Source organism: Leptosomus discolor, chromosome 9, assembly GCF_034619465.1.
Source record: "Leptosomus discolor isolate bLepDis1 chromosome 9, bLepDis1.hap2, whole genome shotgun sequence".
NCBI classification, from domain to species: Eukaryota; Metazoa; Chordata; class Aves; order Leptosomiformes; family Leptosomidae; genus Leptosomus; species Leptosomus discolor.
The window spans coordinates 36,618,420-36,635,005 of record NC_141399.1 but is presented as its reverse complement, the minus strand read 5'-3'; the positions used below and the strand labels follow the sequence as shown (position 1 = coordinate 36,635,005).

Below are 16,586 nucleotides of genomic sequence, written 5' to 3'. Positions count from 1 at the left end.
ACACCTAGGAGCAAACCTCATCAAATGCCTGACCAGGTTCATCTTGCTTTTTCCAGCCAAGAGAGCCTCCAAACACCGCCAAAAGCAAGATGTGGTAGTTGGTCTTTCCCCATTTTTCAAATGACTTGAAAACTCTCTTTACTACGCACCCGGTGTCAGTCCTTTTCAGTGCTCTACGTACTACACAGTCGTTCCGCTGTTGTGCAGGAGCAGCAGCTGAGGGGTACATTTAAGAAAACATTTAGGGAAAATTAAAACACGCTATAGGACGCAAAAGTTTAAGCAGCCAAAAATCCTCCACAAATTATTTCTTTGCAATTATATTTAGTTTGTTTATCTGCAGGGTGGAGCTGACTGGGATAAGGGGGGTGGCCTCTGCCTAGTTTATGGAGAAAGGAGTGGTAGAAAGATAGCAAGGAGTGATAAAACCGCCCAGACCCATCGAAGTTCAAGCACCAACGTAAAAGTTCCATGGGTTATTTAGAACAGAAATATCTTGCGAGGCTGGAAGCACACGACTTCTCCAAGGATTACGTTAACTGCAATTCACACAGCAAGGGGAAAGAAGGAGTCATTCAGCAGACACAGAGCTCACGTGTCAGGGGATACACCAGGTGGAACTAAGTGCTGTTTATGTAGCTGTGTGTAAGGCAGTGCAAGGGAGCAGCCCCGCGGCCGTGCCTCCCTGCAGCTGCCTACGTGGGGGCAAGGGAAGGCACGTGCTGCCCTGTCCCATCTGGCCCCGTTTCCACTTGGGGTACGGGTGGCCACAGAGGTGCAGAGCGGCCGAGAAGCCAGCCCTCAAGCTTTCCATCATCATTAAATCCACCTCCAGCAAGTTGGGATGTTCTAGTAAGCAAAGTAAAGCAGATCTAAAAAATATGGAAAGCCTTGGGGCGGGGGGGGGGGGGGGGGAAAGACGCAGAAAGAACGAAATCTTACAGTCCAGCCAAAGTAAGACATCCTAAGTTTCCAAAAGAGTATCCTAAACAGCAATAAAGGGAAGCTAAAGAGAAAAACAAAAGGTGGTAGAGAAAATAACAAGCAGGCAAAGTTTGGGTTGAACTAAGAACAGCACATCACTACTGCAAAATAAGCTTCGTCATCCATGCCCTGGCCTGGGAAGAAATGGGAGCCAGGAGAAATCTGAGAGCAAAGCCAGACCCCAGACTTTCAGCCCCATCTCCACAGAGGATGGGGCACGTGGGGCTATCGCTCCGCTGCGAGCAAAGCCCCTCGGGGCGCGAGCCCCATTCTCCAAGGTGTCTCTGAGTGCCCTCAAGTGCCGCAGCCACTCGGGAGAGGGATCACGCAAGATTGCACATCCAGAGAAAACCGTGAAGCACTGATGCCCGAGAACTAACCCTACAGCAGCAGAGGAACCCCCGGCCCACCTGCACGCCTTGCCAGGAATCTGATCCGCATCAGACCTTCAAACCCTGGTCTTAGGCAGAGTTTGGGAGGTCTTTTGTTAAAAGTGCAAGGAGAGAGATTACAGCCCTGGCTCTGCAGCGCAGCGGGCGGTGCAGTGCTGGGAGCTCAGCACCTTCACCAGACGCTGGCTGAGCACCCAGGTTGGGGGTCAGGGAGCGAGACGGTACAAGGTTTCTGTCATTTTACTGCTTCTGCTGCACCTGATGGGTTGATACTAAGTTTTCTGCAATCGTAAGTGGCTCCTGATAGGATCTGGGGTTTGAGAGAAAGTGTCCAAGTTACTACAAAATTATAATTATTCCACAGAACAAGGCTATGAGAAATCAACTGCCTAACTCAGAGAAAGAATCCAGATACAAAACCAAATAAAAATAACATCTCTAAAACCAAGTTATTTCTTTCATGCTTATAAAAGGTTCTCATGCACAAAAAAAGCGCTTTTTTTTAAATAAGCAATAGTTCTGTTGTTCTAGCACACCCTGCTGTCTAGCTCTTAATCATGAAACACATTTGATTAATACTTACGCCACAGCAAAGTGATGCTTCACTGTTATCTTCACAGTACTTCATCACATAGAAAAGATACATTTAAGAACATATTTAATATTATTCTAATTGCTGCTAAAATACACAAACTTATAAAATGATTTCTCTGGAATCCACGTGTTTTATCTCTCCCCAACCCCTACACAAAATAAATAAGTGGATTTTCGGCCAGTCAGAAATATATGAAAAGCATTTCTTTCGCATTTCAAGATTTTCAGGCTTTAGAACAGAAACCATAGTGTTTACATTAGCTCAACAGGACTGATCGAGAAGGGGTATGATTCTGACTATGAACTGATGCATACATGCTATTTCTGATTACCATATGTAGAAGGACCAATCAGTCAAAGAAACAATACATTTCTTATAAATATATATGTGTGTATATATATACATATATATGAGAGAGATGATAGGACAGGCGCTTATATTTTAAAGCCCAATACAGAACTAGGAGAGCCTCTGAACCTTTCCCCCCACCCCCCATCCAAACACAACGGAATCAAGTCCAGAAATGGATTACGGCTGATCCAAAACATTCCTTAAAAAATTAAAAGTGTGATTTCTGTACGGTACCATAAACTCATATTAATGCTCTGAGTGATTTAGGATATACTCTCCTCCGTCACAAAACTAAACCTCTGCATTTTTTCAAGTCATTTTGCATTGTAACTAGAATTTTTGGAAAGCGAGATAAAATAGCTAGTGCTTAATATAGAAAGTCAAAAATTAAATTCCTTCGGCATCTGAGAATATACATGGGTCACTCTATGCTGCCTGAGGTTTTCCAGAATTACTGACCAAGCTGTGCACAGAAGAACGTAAGGATACTGGATGAAAGATTTTTTTTAAAAAAAAAAATATCTTGAAAAACTCCACCAAAACTTTCTAGTCTCTTTTTTTGTTTGTTCTCCCTGTGTAATCTAACTCACTCTCTCAACCAAGCTCGAACTGTCAGATTCGTTCAGACAACGGGAGCAAACTGAAGTCCCAGATACGCTCCGGCCAGACCCGAGGAGGTAAGAGGCTGCTCATCTCCAGCTCAGCCCATGCCAAACACCCGATTCTGAGGAGTGAGACTACAAATGTAGTCACATACTGTACTATCACTACCAAAACGGTTTCTGTTTTCAAGTCAGCATTTGTCAGGAGTACAAGAGTACAGTGCAACACGAATTCTCTTCTGGAAGCTTGAGATACCAGAGTCTGTCTGGAGGACACGAACAGGAGCTTATCCGTACTGCCAGCCCGAGGGACCCGCGCTCCGGGCAGCTCCCTCGTCACCTTCACGGGGCAAATTAAACCAAGCACAGATTCGCACCGAGCAGAAACGTGTGGGAGACAGTTGGCCTATCTGCTGAAAACATCATGCTTCCGAAAGCTCCGATAATTATCGCGACTGGTTTTCAATAGAATGAAGAGATAGTTACTCTACAACTTCACAAGCAATTCCATCCCTCTACGCTCCTTCTTGCCTCTTCAACACGTACTGAGTAATAGCATCTATTTTCTTTTAAGTTTCCAGTAGTTGTAAATAGAGGTAGCTGAGCTACTATTAAAAAAATCATGTTATGCTTTGAAGAGGAGGAACCTTTCAAATGTTGAAGTTACCCCTTAGCTGCACAATCTCTATTAATACTATAAAAATATGAGAGGACAAAAAGAAAATAGATGCAAGTAACTTTTGCATTTGGCACCTTTTGTCTAGATATTCATACTTCTCAAGTATTCTCTTTTTAATAAAGTTAATGCACACATAGGACACACCACATCAAAGGTTTGCTACATATTTACAAGGCACCAACCCTTTGTCACTTTTTACACGAATAAAGAACCGATAGAAAGCACATCAGGACCCCCGTAACTGTAGTATAGATATACTTCAGTTCAGCACAATTCATGAACGTTTGGCCTGGTAAGATTAAAATAATCCAGATCCTTCTTACGATATAGAAACTGTAAACATTTTATAGCTGCCTTTAGGATTGGTGTATTGTGCAAAAGTTATAATTATTACTGTGTCTAAGGATTTATGGCAGAAACCACATAAAAACTCTGTAAGAAGGTGCTATTTCTATAATACAAAAACAAAACAAGGGAGAGAAGTCATAATTGTGATTCAGAATGTCATGTTCTTATTGAGAAGCTAGATGCCTCTTTAATGTGATGAACTTGTAGTGTGTGGGGAAGAATTTCTGTAATTTAAGGCCTAATGAATAAGGCTTGTTTTGACCAATGAAGTGTGGCGATCTGAAGTTTTAAAACAAACGCAAACTGACATAATGGAAAAGCACCACTGTGAAACGTGAGTGGAGTCCCCGCACAACTTGCTTGGTAGATTTTCTGGTAAAATCCCTGCAGTAGAAGGCCATTGAAGTTCTTTTAAAATTGTTCCAAAGTTTTTCACCTGTCAATAATTCCATCCCATGAGATGGCTGACCCTGGCTTTTTCTGTCATTTTCCGCACCCTGCCTGACCTGGAAGTACCAAGGTTCAAAGGATCCTCGGTGTGCACAAAATTGTCATTATCAGAATCGTCGTTGTACAAGACAGTTCTCCTGCCCTCGTTCCTTGTTTTGATTCGAGGCGGTCTACTGAATCGCCCTCCAAACACGTTTTCACCAAATTGTCCTCCAAACAGATTTTCAAATTCATCATCTGTAATTCGGGCACGTTTCGCTCTGGTGGCTCCTCGTGAGGCTCCTCTGCCTCCTCGGCCTCTTCTTCCTCCCCTGCCGCCACCTCTTCCTCTGCCACAGCCTCTTCCACCTCTACCACCTCTTCCCCCTCTACTCCATCTCCCCCACCTCCCCCATCTGCCTCTCCTCCCTGTCCCTCTGCCCTGCCAATTCCGCTTCCCACCGGCAATTTTTCTTTTGATTTTTCTTTTGGGTTTTTTGGATTGCACAACTTTGCTGTAGTCATGGTCTCCGTCAATGTAATCCTGGTCTGTTCTAGAAGTTGATTCGGAGTCTGAATCAGAGCCACTTCTGCTCTCAGAACTTGAACTGGATCCCGATTCCCCGCTTTCTGATGAAGATAAACCGGATTTTTCCTTTAATTCTCTCTTCTTCTTCTCCTCTTCCTCTGCCTCCTCCAGATGCTCATCTTCTTCCGATGCACTTATTAACTTCCTCTTGACTCCTGTCCGAGGTTCTCTGCCATCACCATTTGTAAGTGGTCCATCAGGAGAGTGATCTAAGCAAACACAAAACAACGCTATCTGTTATTATCATCACGCCTGAGCCAAACAGCATCCAAAAAGTGGGATTTGCCTCATCTGCCTCTGAGGTGTGCTTGAGGGATGATCCAGCTCTGAGCTACTCACCACAGATGACCTTTACATGCTGTGGAGACAAACAGGTGCTCAAAGGGGAAAAATTTATCAGACAAAGTAAACACAGCTCATCTTATGTGGAAGCAAGGACTGCAAACTCTCTTGAGGAAGAGTTCAGTCAAGATCTAGCCAATAAAAGGAGCCCAGAGTGACTAGGTTAGACACATTTAGTTAGATGAATCCTACCTAGGATGCCCAGGCAGAAAAACCTCTAAAATCCATTCCAAACCTATATACATTAAAATAACACTCTGCAATCAGTATTTATTCCCCATCAAATGGATGTTCTCAAAAGGTTTAGTCGAGGAAACACTTGCAGCAAGCACAATTTCCAGACAGTAAATAACCCAAGAAAGCTCACTAGGATTGCTGAACACCTTAACTTAAAAATATATAAAAGTATCTTGCTGGCTTGGGACCCCAAATACTACATGTTCTCAGAGTTACAAATCTGACAATGAAGATTAGATAACTTTAACATAGGACACAAAAAGCTCACCTGCAACATACGACACTGCTACAGCACAGTAGTAAGGACCTGGCAGGGTTTCAGCCAATGCTCATTCAATGCCTACCTCAATGGAAAGTCTGATTAACGTGTCCCCAAGGCAAAATACCACAGCTTTCAAACAGTATTCCCCTTCTAATCACATCCACTTAATCTTGATTATGCTAAAAACATTTAATTTTTTTAAATTTTTTTTTCTTCATTTTTGGTTTCAACTTGATTAATAAAAGGACAAGGTTTTGGGGTGGGGATTCTTTTGGTTTGCTTTGCTTTTTGTAACTCCTGAAGGAACTGTAATTCTCAAGAAGTCGAAAAGCAATCAAACTTTTCCATCTGGAGAAATTTTAAAGGACCTCACTGAAGTTCATGTGGCATCATGTGCATGCCACACTTCAGACAAGAGACCACAGAACCGTAAGAAGTAAGGTAAATTCAATTCTTTAGTGTGTTCGGGAATACAGTGAAATGCTAGACTCAGGCAAGAATATCTTAAGCAGCAAACAGAAGCAACATCTTTCATTTCTAGTGAAACCAGTCTTCCAAAGAACAGAATATTTATTATTTCTCACCTTGTTTCACTGGTGTAGATTTACTCCTGATGGGTCTACTTTTCCCTGGATCAATGGTATTTCCACTTCGGTTCTGTGCATTTGAGCCTGAGGAAGATGGTTGACCTTCCATCTCTTCACCAGTGGCTGAACCCAGAGGTTCTTCTGCTGTATCTGAAACTTTAGACAGCACATCACTAATGTGACAGAGTAATTTATATCCTGTATTTATAGGATTGTAATGCAAGGCAGTCCGGGGAGGTTTTGTATCACCAAAGCCCCAGTCAGGAGGTTAATCTCACCAAGCTGCCTCTGCAGTCTTGAAGAGACAGATTCCTCCAGGGCGTAATCCAAAGTAAGCTTATCTGTAATCGCTGTATGAGAGAAGCCCGTATAAAGGAAGTCCAGGCTCTTGTCACTAGATTTATTCTTACCAAGGACAGACCCAGGTTCCCTACTCTCTGACCCTTATCAATGACTTGCCAACAGCTGGAGGGCCAAGTTCAGCTAATCCAATTACAGACAAAATATCTCCATGACCTTGCTACCGGCTCTTTCAACAAGTGGGTTTTGCATGGGTCTCATGAATATAAGCTTTAATCTGCACATACAAGTTGCTGCAAGAGAAAGAATGCATTTTAGAAAATTACTCCTCACCATGAGATGAAACTGAAGAACTAGTCCTAGTCAAAGGCAGTGAGGTATTCTGGTTGAGTTTAGGTTGAATCTTCATTTGCTTCTGTTTCCCTTTTGGGCTGAAGACACAAAATATCCCAAAGAGATAAAACTGTTAGTACCAAAACACTCCAAAACAACTTCCCTTGTAAAGTGCCTTGTTTTTTGCAGCAAATGCGTAACACAAGTGATCTCTTCTTCTCAGTGCTTGCACAGATGTAATAACACCAAAATTAGTTACAGTATCATTATGTTTGCCAAAGCCATCTGAGTCTGCAAGAACAAGATTTTATCTCACTTTTAAAATAAATACTCAGTTTACTCAGATAATGTCTTGTACAGAAGTCAGGAAAGTGTATACAACACTTTTTTCAACCGCTACTAAACAAAGGCAAAAAGAAACTTGGTATTCCACCTCCTCCAGACGGAATACTTCTAATCATATAGTCTTTCACTCAGCAGAATTACGCACAAACTAGAAATTGAGCATGGAATTTGAGCTTATGATTTTACCACCCAAAAAAGCAACAGCATCAGGAAAGGAGCAATACTGTTACTGACAGCTTATTCACAAAGGCGTCTACCACTGTCATCTCAAATGACACTGATAGCAAGTCTCACTATCATAACGTTACCTAGATGCTCTACTAGTTGAGGGTGAACTGCTACTGCTTCTTAGCCGTTTTCGGTACCGTGGCCTCTTCCTCTTCTGACATTGCATTGCTGACTTGTACTCCGAGATTATATTTTTCATATGATTTTCAAATAAGGCAGATAGTCGAAGTGTCATGCTGTAAATCTGGAGTGAGAAAGCATGGTTATGCTTATTAGAAGCTGAATAACTAGAAGATCAGAAAAAAAAAAAAAAAAATTATAAAGATGTCCAGACTTTGTAGCACAAAAGAAAAATTCACAATGATGTTCAACTACGAGGTTCTTTACAGATAATTTCCTTCCATGATACATGCATATTCTCGCAGCAGGAAGTGTTTTCATAAAAGGATTTAATTACTTACAGTACAAAATATTTACAGAATTAAAGGAAAATGGGTATCTAGATTATCGAAATACAGCCTTCTTTTTTAATCTCCATACAGCATGGAAGCACACCATAAGATAACTTGAAGTATCAAGGGAAAAACAATCGAACTCCGCTGCAAATTCACCTTCATTTTTTTGCTTTAATTCCCTAGTGACGAGTCCTTACATGTCCTCATGTCCTAGAATGTCTGTCTGTAAGCCAGATCTCAAAATCCTTAAACTCTTTTCCTCTCTTCCTTGGCCTTACATCCGTGTAGCCTCACCCACAAATTCACTCATGGCTATTTCTCCAGATTTCAGACTGTATTTACTTCTGTTCCAAGATTTTACCTTGGATGCGTTTGAGTTATGACAAACTCAGCATAAATAAAACAAACTTCTTGATTCCTTACTCATACCCACACCCTTCTGCTGCATCCAGTCTTCTGAAAATTGTGTAAATACCATCAAGAAGATGTTATCATCATCTCATACTCAGACCTCTTCCTATTTCTTGCAGTCTGTCTGAATATAAAATCTCTTCGATACAGTGTTTTCTTTACATTCCTGTGACTTAATTGTTGCCCAGATCCTTATAGTTTAGCAACAACTCTTCCTTTAGCTCTGGCATGTGGTACCCTGCCCTTCTTGCCTGCACTGTTGCAAAGATGTTAAACGGGCTAGAAAACCTCAGGACGCTGGCACACGTTTGGCAGCAGATGACGCTGCAGTGGCAGAAGGCCCAGCTGTGTGCCCCAGCCCTCCAGCAAGGATCACCTCACTGAGGCACTTCACAGTATTTAAGCAAATGGATATTGATGGGCCACTCTGTTAAAGTAATTTGGGAGTTGACTCACAAGCTGTTCAGTTATTAATACACAGGGAAGTTCCCAGGGAGCGTGCAGCAGTAAATAACTCACCAAGATTACGTTGATGGCAAGCACACATAAAATACCCTCAAATCACTTGTCTTCTTGCAATTCTGTACTGATTTCCCTTCTATTAAAGTGAGCAAAAGTTACTGGTCTTCACCTTCAGAGCCTACCCACAGCCCACCTTTCAGCCCTTATTCAACACCAAGAGTTCAATCTACCTTCAGTGGCAGCAACTTTGTGCTTTCTCTCATGCTCGCTAACACTTGGCTGGAGTTCCCCTCTCCCACAGCATCATCCTACTTCAAGCTTACTCTCATCGTCCTGCTTACACAAACCACAGCAGTTGTTATTCCACTGATCAGCTAAGACTACTACTCCTCAAGTAACGAGTAAGGTCACAACCTCCTGCTTCCTCCCATCCAGCATCGTTTACACGTGCACTAAAAGCTCTTTGCAGCACACTGCTCCTTCTCCTGCTTGACAGCGCCTAGCATAATAAAGTCTTGTGTTACACCATGTTAGATGACACAGGAAAATTTTAGAGTAATATTAAATTCTATGTATTATTGTGCTTTAAGTACTGGTGTATCAGTCTAGTCCCAAACGGCATGCATTTCTTAACAGTTTATAAGTGCTCCTGTTTCTGCAGAAGAAACATCAGGCAACTTTGTGACCAGCACTCTTATCAATGCTAAATGTCATGTTTCAGAGATGTGATTTTGTCATAACTTAAGCATCTTACTGAATATGGAGCTTTTCCTTATTATAATAACGTCATTACAATTTGATGTCTGGAGGCACGGTCAAAATTCTGTCTACTTTTATGTTATCAAGACATTGACCACTCAAATTCTATTTTGGATGAAGAGTGGTAAAAACCGCATTTGTGTCCCTGTGTCAACTTGTGATTTTTTGAGCATAAACCATATATCATTAAAACATTTTAAAGTTTTAGAATCGTTTGATCATTTAGCAGCTTAGGAAAAGCTGACAGGCAACGTACTGCACAGGGACACATATCAGATATAGCCATGTTTACACGATCAGTCATATCCTTAGTAGCCATTTCACCTAGCTCATAGAAAAATATCTATATCCTAACATTCTGATCTGCCCTTTCCCTCTTGCCATATCCTGTTTAGGGCTCCAAACCAATACATTTTTTCTGCCTAAATAGATTCCTATTCCTGCATGCAGAAAAAAGCATGATTAGCACCCGAGAAACAGAGGCAACACTGTGCAAAAATCTTGCCAAGTATATCAAGTCAGCTAGAAAAAAAAATAAGTATCACAACAGTTTCATCTCCTCCAGTAGTAGAAATATGGCATAATACTTGCATGTAGATTAAAAAAGATCCTTTTATATATATATATATATACACACACATATATACACACACACACACACGTGCAGTTATCAAGCTGATAGCCTTGTTTCCAGGAATAAATTATTGAAAAAAATAAAAGCAACTGGTGATCATTTTTCTTCTACAAATATTCAAAGAAATAGTTGCGACACAATCTCTCGGAAGCTTTAAGTTCAGAAAATCAAATTCAGAAGTGATCTGCGTGAGCAGAACAAAGCAAATTTATAACCATAGGTCCCAGAATTGCCGTATACTACTTATTTTTATTTCACAATGCAGTGCTTTGCTTTTCAGATGCAGAGCTTACTTGACGCTCTGCATTCATGTAGGGCCAGGGTCCTTGTAAAGAAGGCATTAAATTTTATTACTTACTCGGGACTTTTTATTAGGAGTGTAAGCTTTAGAGTTGCAGAATATTAAACGAATATCTTTGTAGAATTCCAAGGGACTAGTGTAGTTTCCTGCTTCCAAGGTTTCTTTCACAGTGCTGAAGTCCATAGGAGTGTCTACAATATCTCGATAATCCTGTAAGAATACACAAGAAAATAACAAAGGCTGTCAAATCCTATAGCAATAAAACCACCTAAGTGTTCATTCACAGCAGAGGCTCAAGTAATTCTTTCTATTTGAGAGTTACTGCAGATAATTTTCTGAAAACATCGGTGCACAGAACAGGGTGCGTTCCAGCTCATAAAGGGAGAGGTTAGAGACATGCCCAGCATGGATGTTTTGCCAAAGGATGAACAACAGGCTTTTTAATTTTGAATATAGAAGCTGTACTTACAGGATAGGAGAAGAGATCAACTGGCTGTCTAAAAGGCTCAGAGTCCTCTCTTTCATAAATCAAGTTTAACAACTGCTTGCATTGCTCTTTCCAAGCATCGGGACTTCCTTTCATGGGCTGTCTTTTTATTCGTCGTCTTACCTACAGGGAAACAGATGTTTCATAATTTTTCAGAGTATTCAAACTTTTCACTAAGTTCCTATTAATTTTACCAGCGCCCTGATTCAAAGCAGATTTCCACAATTAAAACCAGCACTCCAGTGAGATGAAAGCATAGCTGACAATATGCAGTATGCAAATTACAGAAATATGCCTTTTCTGGTGATTATACATAAACACTCAGGCCCATGTGAGGTATGCAATCTTTCAGATCCAGCCTTGCTATTCTGATCAGCTTTCATCCAAATTTGACTGGCAATTGAATCTGTTCTAAAGTCAAATAAAATAAAATAAAATATTCTTCAGCAATTAAGTAAATTTTCTTGCACAGTAACTCCCTTAGTCTGCCAACACTTACAGACACCTGCAACTGAATTCACACAGTTGGTCCTACAGACTACCGGCTATGACAAATTTAAACCATTCCAGACCTAAATGAGACTCTCAGTCGCTGGTCTATCTCTCTCCACAAGCTAGACCAAGCAGAAATGTTTACTCACTCGTCTTTTTCCAGAGGAAGTTCCTGGAGCGTCTGAATCTACATCTACTTCTGCCACCTAAAGGCAAAGGTAACGATTACACACACATGCTTAGATGCGCCCTCAGCAGTGGAAAAAGGGTTAAAGACCAGCCAGCCAACAATTTTAAACTACTCAAATGCAATGAATGGTTCAAGCAAAACAGAAATTAGTTTCAAACTAGAATTTACGTAACTTAAAAAGAAATAATTAGGTGGATAAGCTCTTTCATCTCTTTTCCAAGTCTTCTTCCATAAAAATTATATATAAACACGTGAGAAATATGAATGGCTTATTTTCAGTCCTTAAGCTAAGTCTCAGCCTTGTAGAGCTGTGTTCCCCTGCCTAAATGTTCATGCTCTGAGCAGCTGTACTGACTTTATTCAGGTTTCATGTAGGGCCTTACTTACATCAAGTGTATGTAAGATTCTTTTCAGAATCTGGATTTATAAACTACATCAAAAACTCCTTTGTACACAGCTTTGTACCAGTAATTAAAAATATATCATTTTGAGGGAACAGGAACCTTCCTACAAAGAATCTAAAAGTAATTTCTTTCTTATTTTAAAATATATTATAAACCAAAACATATTATAAACCAGCTCTTTGAAAGGCTGGAGAGAAAGGGAGGTGATGTAGCAGCAATTCTGGACACTTATGATCACCACTTGACATGGAACAGATGAGATTCAGACTGACACAAGAAGGTTGAGTTGGGAAAGGAGGGTCTGCTATCTAAGTCATGGAAATCCCTATTTTTCTTCAAAATACTCTTTTACTAGTCTGTGAAAATAGATGCTGATATTATATCTTCAGTTTTATAAAAGTAATCAAAGGATTACACTGTAGTATAGATTTTAAGTTTCAATACAAATCCAAGACACTAGCACCAGCCACAAGTATACAGGTGTTCAAGCAGCATCAGGTTTAACTGAAATACTTTAAAACTGCAACACTGGAGTGTCTTGGGGAAGTGAGGAGGGAAGAAATGTCCTAACTAAATCTTATACTAGCTCATGTATTAGAAAGCAACACTGAAACAGTAAAACAAAACCAAGTGACAGTTTATAATAGGTCACTTTGCAACAGAAAATACAAAATGTTTACAAACTGCATTTAAGGGGAGAAGGTGTAAGGAAAGAGAAAGAGTTAAATGAAGTGATATCTAACCCAGTTTTTACCAGTCATCTCACTCCACGGTTCAACAGACGGGAAATGACACAGAATTACCCAAGAAAACCAGCTCTGCTGCCTCGCCAACAATAGGAGAGCTGTTGTCCTTCTGGTTTGGCAGACTGAGTAACAGCTCCAGTTCATATTTCCCCTACTTACTAATACTTCCTCACACAACAAAACGTCATGGACCAAGAGAAGATTAAAGACAGGCAGTTCCAAGAACCATTTTTACTTACTTACGGGAGCTTATTGCCCCAGGTAAGCAACACAAATGGCCTAAATAAGCTCATCTCAAAAACTCAGTGCAACTACCCATAAAACAAAAACTCAACAAAAACCTTTGCTCAAATTTCTTCCAAGTGCTGAATTTAAAAAGGCAAGAAGTTCTGATGATCAGCTTAATAATGGTCTTACCTCCTCTTCCTCTTCAGTACTGCTTAGGTCTTCTGCTTTCACCTTGTTATATATTTCTAAGATATCAGTACAACTCTGATCCCTGCAGGACAATACAAAAGCCAGAATACATAATCAAGCATCTCAAACTCAAGATACTGGGTCTACGAAGTAAAAAACATGCCTACCCAATGAAGCGAAGTAAGACATCTGTTACAATTTTGGCTGCTTTGACTATAGGACTGTCTGGCTCGTTGAAAGTCCTGGCATTATGTTCAATGTATCGTACCTCCCACATCAGCGCAGAGATTCTCCTAAAATAAAAAAAGAAAGAAAGGGATGGAGAGGGAGGTGTACATCATTTTCCTTCTGAGCTCAGTAGGATTCCTCAGTAAAAAAAAGCAATCGGGTAACTCAGATCCAGAAGAAACAGGTTGCTAGAGACCAAGGTGAGTGGCTTCTGTTCACATACTGCTGACTGCCCTATGTGCCAGGCTGCGACAGCTCAGCGCAAAAAAAGATGTCCCTCTTCAATTCAGCAGTGATTGTAACGAAAAGGGGAAACAAACCTACTGAACGAGACTGCTGACTGCTCCCACCTAGAGAATGCCTCAGAGATAAAGTGGTCCTCAGAGGGGAAAAAAAAAGAGCAGGACATTATTTATACCCAAGTTAATGGGAAAACCTGAGATTTCTAGTTTACAGCACTAGGTAGCCCACTTCTGGCAATGGCAATACAAGCAAAGCATCTGGTTCAAAGACAGTAGAGATCCAGATGAAGCAAATGTGCTCTGCCTACCACGCATCCAGAGAGTAAGGCTCAGTATGTTCAACAAAGATACTCCAGATCCAGATATACCAGCTTTTGCCTTAACAATGTGGCCAAAATAAATTATTATTCAGTATATATCATACTCACTTTGCCCAAGGCCAAACAGAATCTGATCTTATGCTGTTGGCTCATCAAAGAAATATATTGCTGAAGTGGCACTACACAGTGTTCAGCTAAACATATTGTCCTTGATGGGGTTATAGTAAATGTAGATTACAAAGAAATAAAAATCCAACTGACCTATAAAACCTGTTTTCAAGTCTCCTCCTGATCGTGGTGAGGTCAGTTGGATAAGCAACAACAGTGCAATACATGGGATAGGCACTAAGGTCCACTGGAACAGCAAAGGGATTAGAAATGTCTGAAAAACAAAAGATCAAAATAATTTTGATGACTCAGAAGATACTAGAAGGCAAGTTATAAGATAACTAGATTCCTTATAATGATTTCTGGGTTTTCTTTCTAGGAATTCAGCAGAAGCAATACAGATCTACAGCTGGATATATCATTACCAAAGGGCAGGATTCTTCCTCTTGCACCATCCGTTAACTACTCTTGAAAAAGCACTTTTTGTTTAAGTATCACATCTGAGATTTGCATGCCAGAAGCCAACTGTATTGCTAAAAAGCAGTATCATACACACTTACAACAGGGATACTACGACAAGCAACATATCTAAGAATAGAGACATGTCCTGTGTATAAGTATAGGATACAATTAAATCACAGTGTGCTATTAAACAGCTACAAACTAGTTACAAGGCACTTGTTGGTAAGGAAGTTTGGTGAGGATTAGTTGGTTGTTCTTTGAGGGGTTTAATTCAACGGTTTGCTCATTTATATTTAGGTATGACCCACTGAGAATCCCCATTAGCTTGAAAGCAAGCAGGTCAAGCCCCAGAAAAAAAGGAGTATAACTGAAAAGGACCCCATGTGAAATTTAAAAGGCTCTTTTCAATGATTTAGCTGAGCACATTTCAAATATTCTGCACCAACTCCCAACACTCCATCCGATCTACTCTTCGGTCATGTGTCCCCACATTGATATTCTTAATCCTTCCACCACTTCTCTCCAAACATACCAAGGGAAAGAAGTTGCTCAATCCCCCGGATTACTCGTTCACATTCTTCATCTCTGGAATGGGCCCCCCATTCTCCTTCCTGGGGTTTGTAAAGAAGAGCTGTCAGCTCATCTGGAGTCACAGGAACTCCAGCACCGACCTCCTCCGGGTAAGCAGCTAAATATGAAGAATTCAACAACAGTAAGTACTAACAGTGGCAAAAAAAAAAAAAAAAAAAAAAAAAAAAATCTATTTACTTTGTACATGGGCATGAATTCAACACACACTTACTTCCTTCTGGAATTGGTTCCATGTCCCATGGACTCATCCTCTCTCTTTCATTATTGTCCCAGCTATTAAAAAAATACACTCAAATGCGTAAGTTAGAGCTGAACATGGCAATACACCTTTTCTCTACCAGGCTTAAAACAAATTGGTTGTGCCTATCAGAAACAAGACATGTAACTAGCTACAGTGCCAACTCCTTATTTTTCTCTTCTATCCCCTATACGAGCACTGCACTGCTGTTTACGCCATTGTTTTATGAAAAAGTTCATAATGAAATAAATAAAAACAAAGAGCCTCATGATGTATTTAAACGGAAAAAGGATCCTAGTTCTTGAGGTACACATTTAAGTTGCATGTAAATGTCCAGGAGGCCCAGAGCATGGAAGCACACGTGATACATCACAGCTATGTAAATACTTACTGAACACAGTAGCACTGGAAGGAACTATCGGGATATTCTGCCTGGAAAGGCTGCTGACTCTCCACAGTTCCAAACCACCAAGCATCATCTATTATACTGCGAAATCTATCCCCTGTAAGGAAGAAGATCGCATTCAGCAAAAGAACAACATAAATAATTGTTAAATACTTCTTGCTAGAGAATCAACTCCATCTTTCATAAATGCACTATTTCATTTCTTACATTTTGCACTACAGGAATCAAGCCTTCCCCCTAAAGGGAGGGCTTCCACATCTCTAGTAATTAGTCACAGCTGCCTCCACACCTCAGTTCACAACATAACAGTAAATTCTTCCGCTACCACAGGCCTCGTAACAGTTTCTCTCATTCCTCTTTTTTTTTTCTGCTACAGGAGTTGCAACAAATATCAAATAGTTTCCAATGATCGCTATAATATCACGTGTGGTATAGCCCTTTACATCATGCAATAAAGACGCTGAACCCTATTAAACAGCTGCAGAAATGTTGCAAAACATATGGAAGTGGGAAAAAAGTAGTCACCTATTTGCCAGTTCCTTTCTTTGGCTTCATTATAAAACTGATGCAGCACAAGGAAGTCAATGACATCTGGCATATCATGGTACCTTCATGAAACAGATAAAAAAG

At 40.5% G+C, this 16,586-nt stretch overlaps 1 protein-coding gene across 3 annotated transcripts in view; it reads right to left on the bottom strand.

Annotated features, from left to right (window-relative positions):
• Nucleotides 1–3,648: 3,648 nt before the first annotated feature.
• Nucleotides 3,649–16,586, bottom strand: part of BRWD3 (bromodomain and WD repeat domain containing 3) — a 56,824-nt gene continuing 43,886 nt past the window's right edge. For 2 of the 3 annotated variants that reach the window (XM_009949028.2, XM_086470411.1), the window contains 14 exons: nucleotides 16,482–16,564; nucleotides 15,942–16,053; nucleotides 15,524–15,585; nucleotides 15,254–15,409; nucleotides 14,413–14,533; nucleotides 13,529–13,654; nucleotides 13,362–13,443; nucleotides 11,754–11,810; nucleotides 11,059–11,235; nucleotides 10,683–10,865; nucleotides 7,684–7,847; nucleotides 7,031–7,128; nucleotides 6,395–6,553; nucleotides 3,649–5,178 (listed from right to left, as the gene is read on the bottom strand). In XM_009949028.2, coding sequence (XP_009947330.1) covers nucleotides 4,391–5,178; nucleotides 6,395–6,553; nucleotides 7,031–7,128; nucleotides 7,684–7,847; nucleotides 10,683–10,865; nucleotides 11,059–11,235; nucleotides 11,754–11,810; nucleotides 13,362–13,443; nucleotides 13,529–13,654; nucleotides 14,413–14,533; nucleotides 15,254–15,409; nucleotides 15,524–15,585; nucleotides 15,942–16,053; nucleotides 16,482–16,564 — 2,368 coding nt within the window. In that variant the 3' untranslated portion in view covers nucleotides 3,649–4,390. The remainder of the gene's footprint in view (nucleotides 5,179–6,394; nucleotides 6,554–7,030; nucleotides 7,129–7,683; nucleotides 7,848–10,682; nucleotides 10,866–11,058; nucleotides 11,236–11,753; nucleotides 11,811–13,361; nucleotides 13,444–13,528; nucleotides 13,655–14,412; nucleotides 14,534–15,253; nucleotides 15,410–15,523; nucleotides 15,586–15,941; nucleotides 16,054–16,481; nucleotides 16,565–16,586) is intronic. The other variant, XM_086470410.1, reaches the window with a different exon arrangement.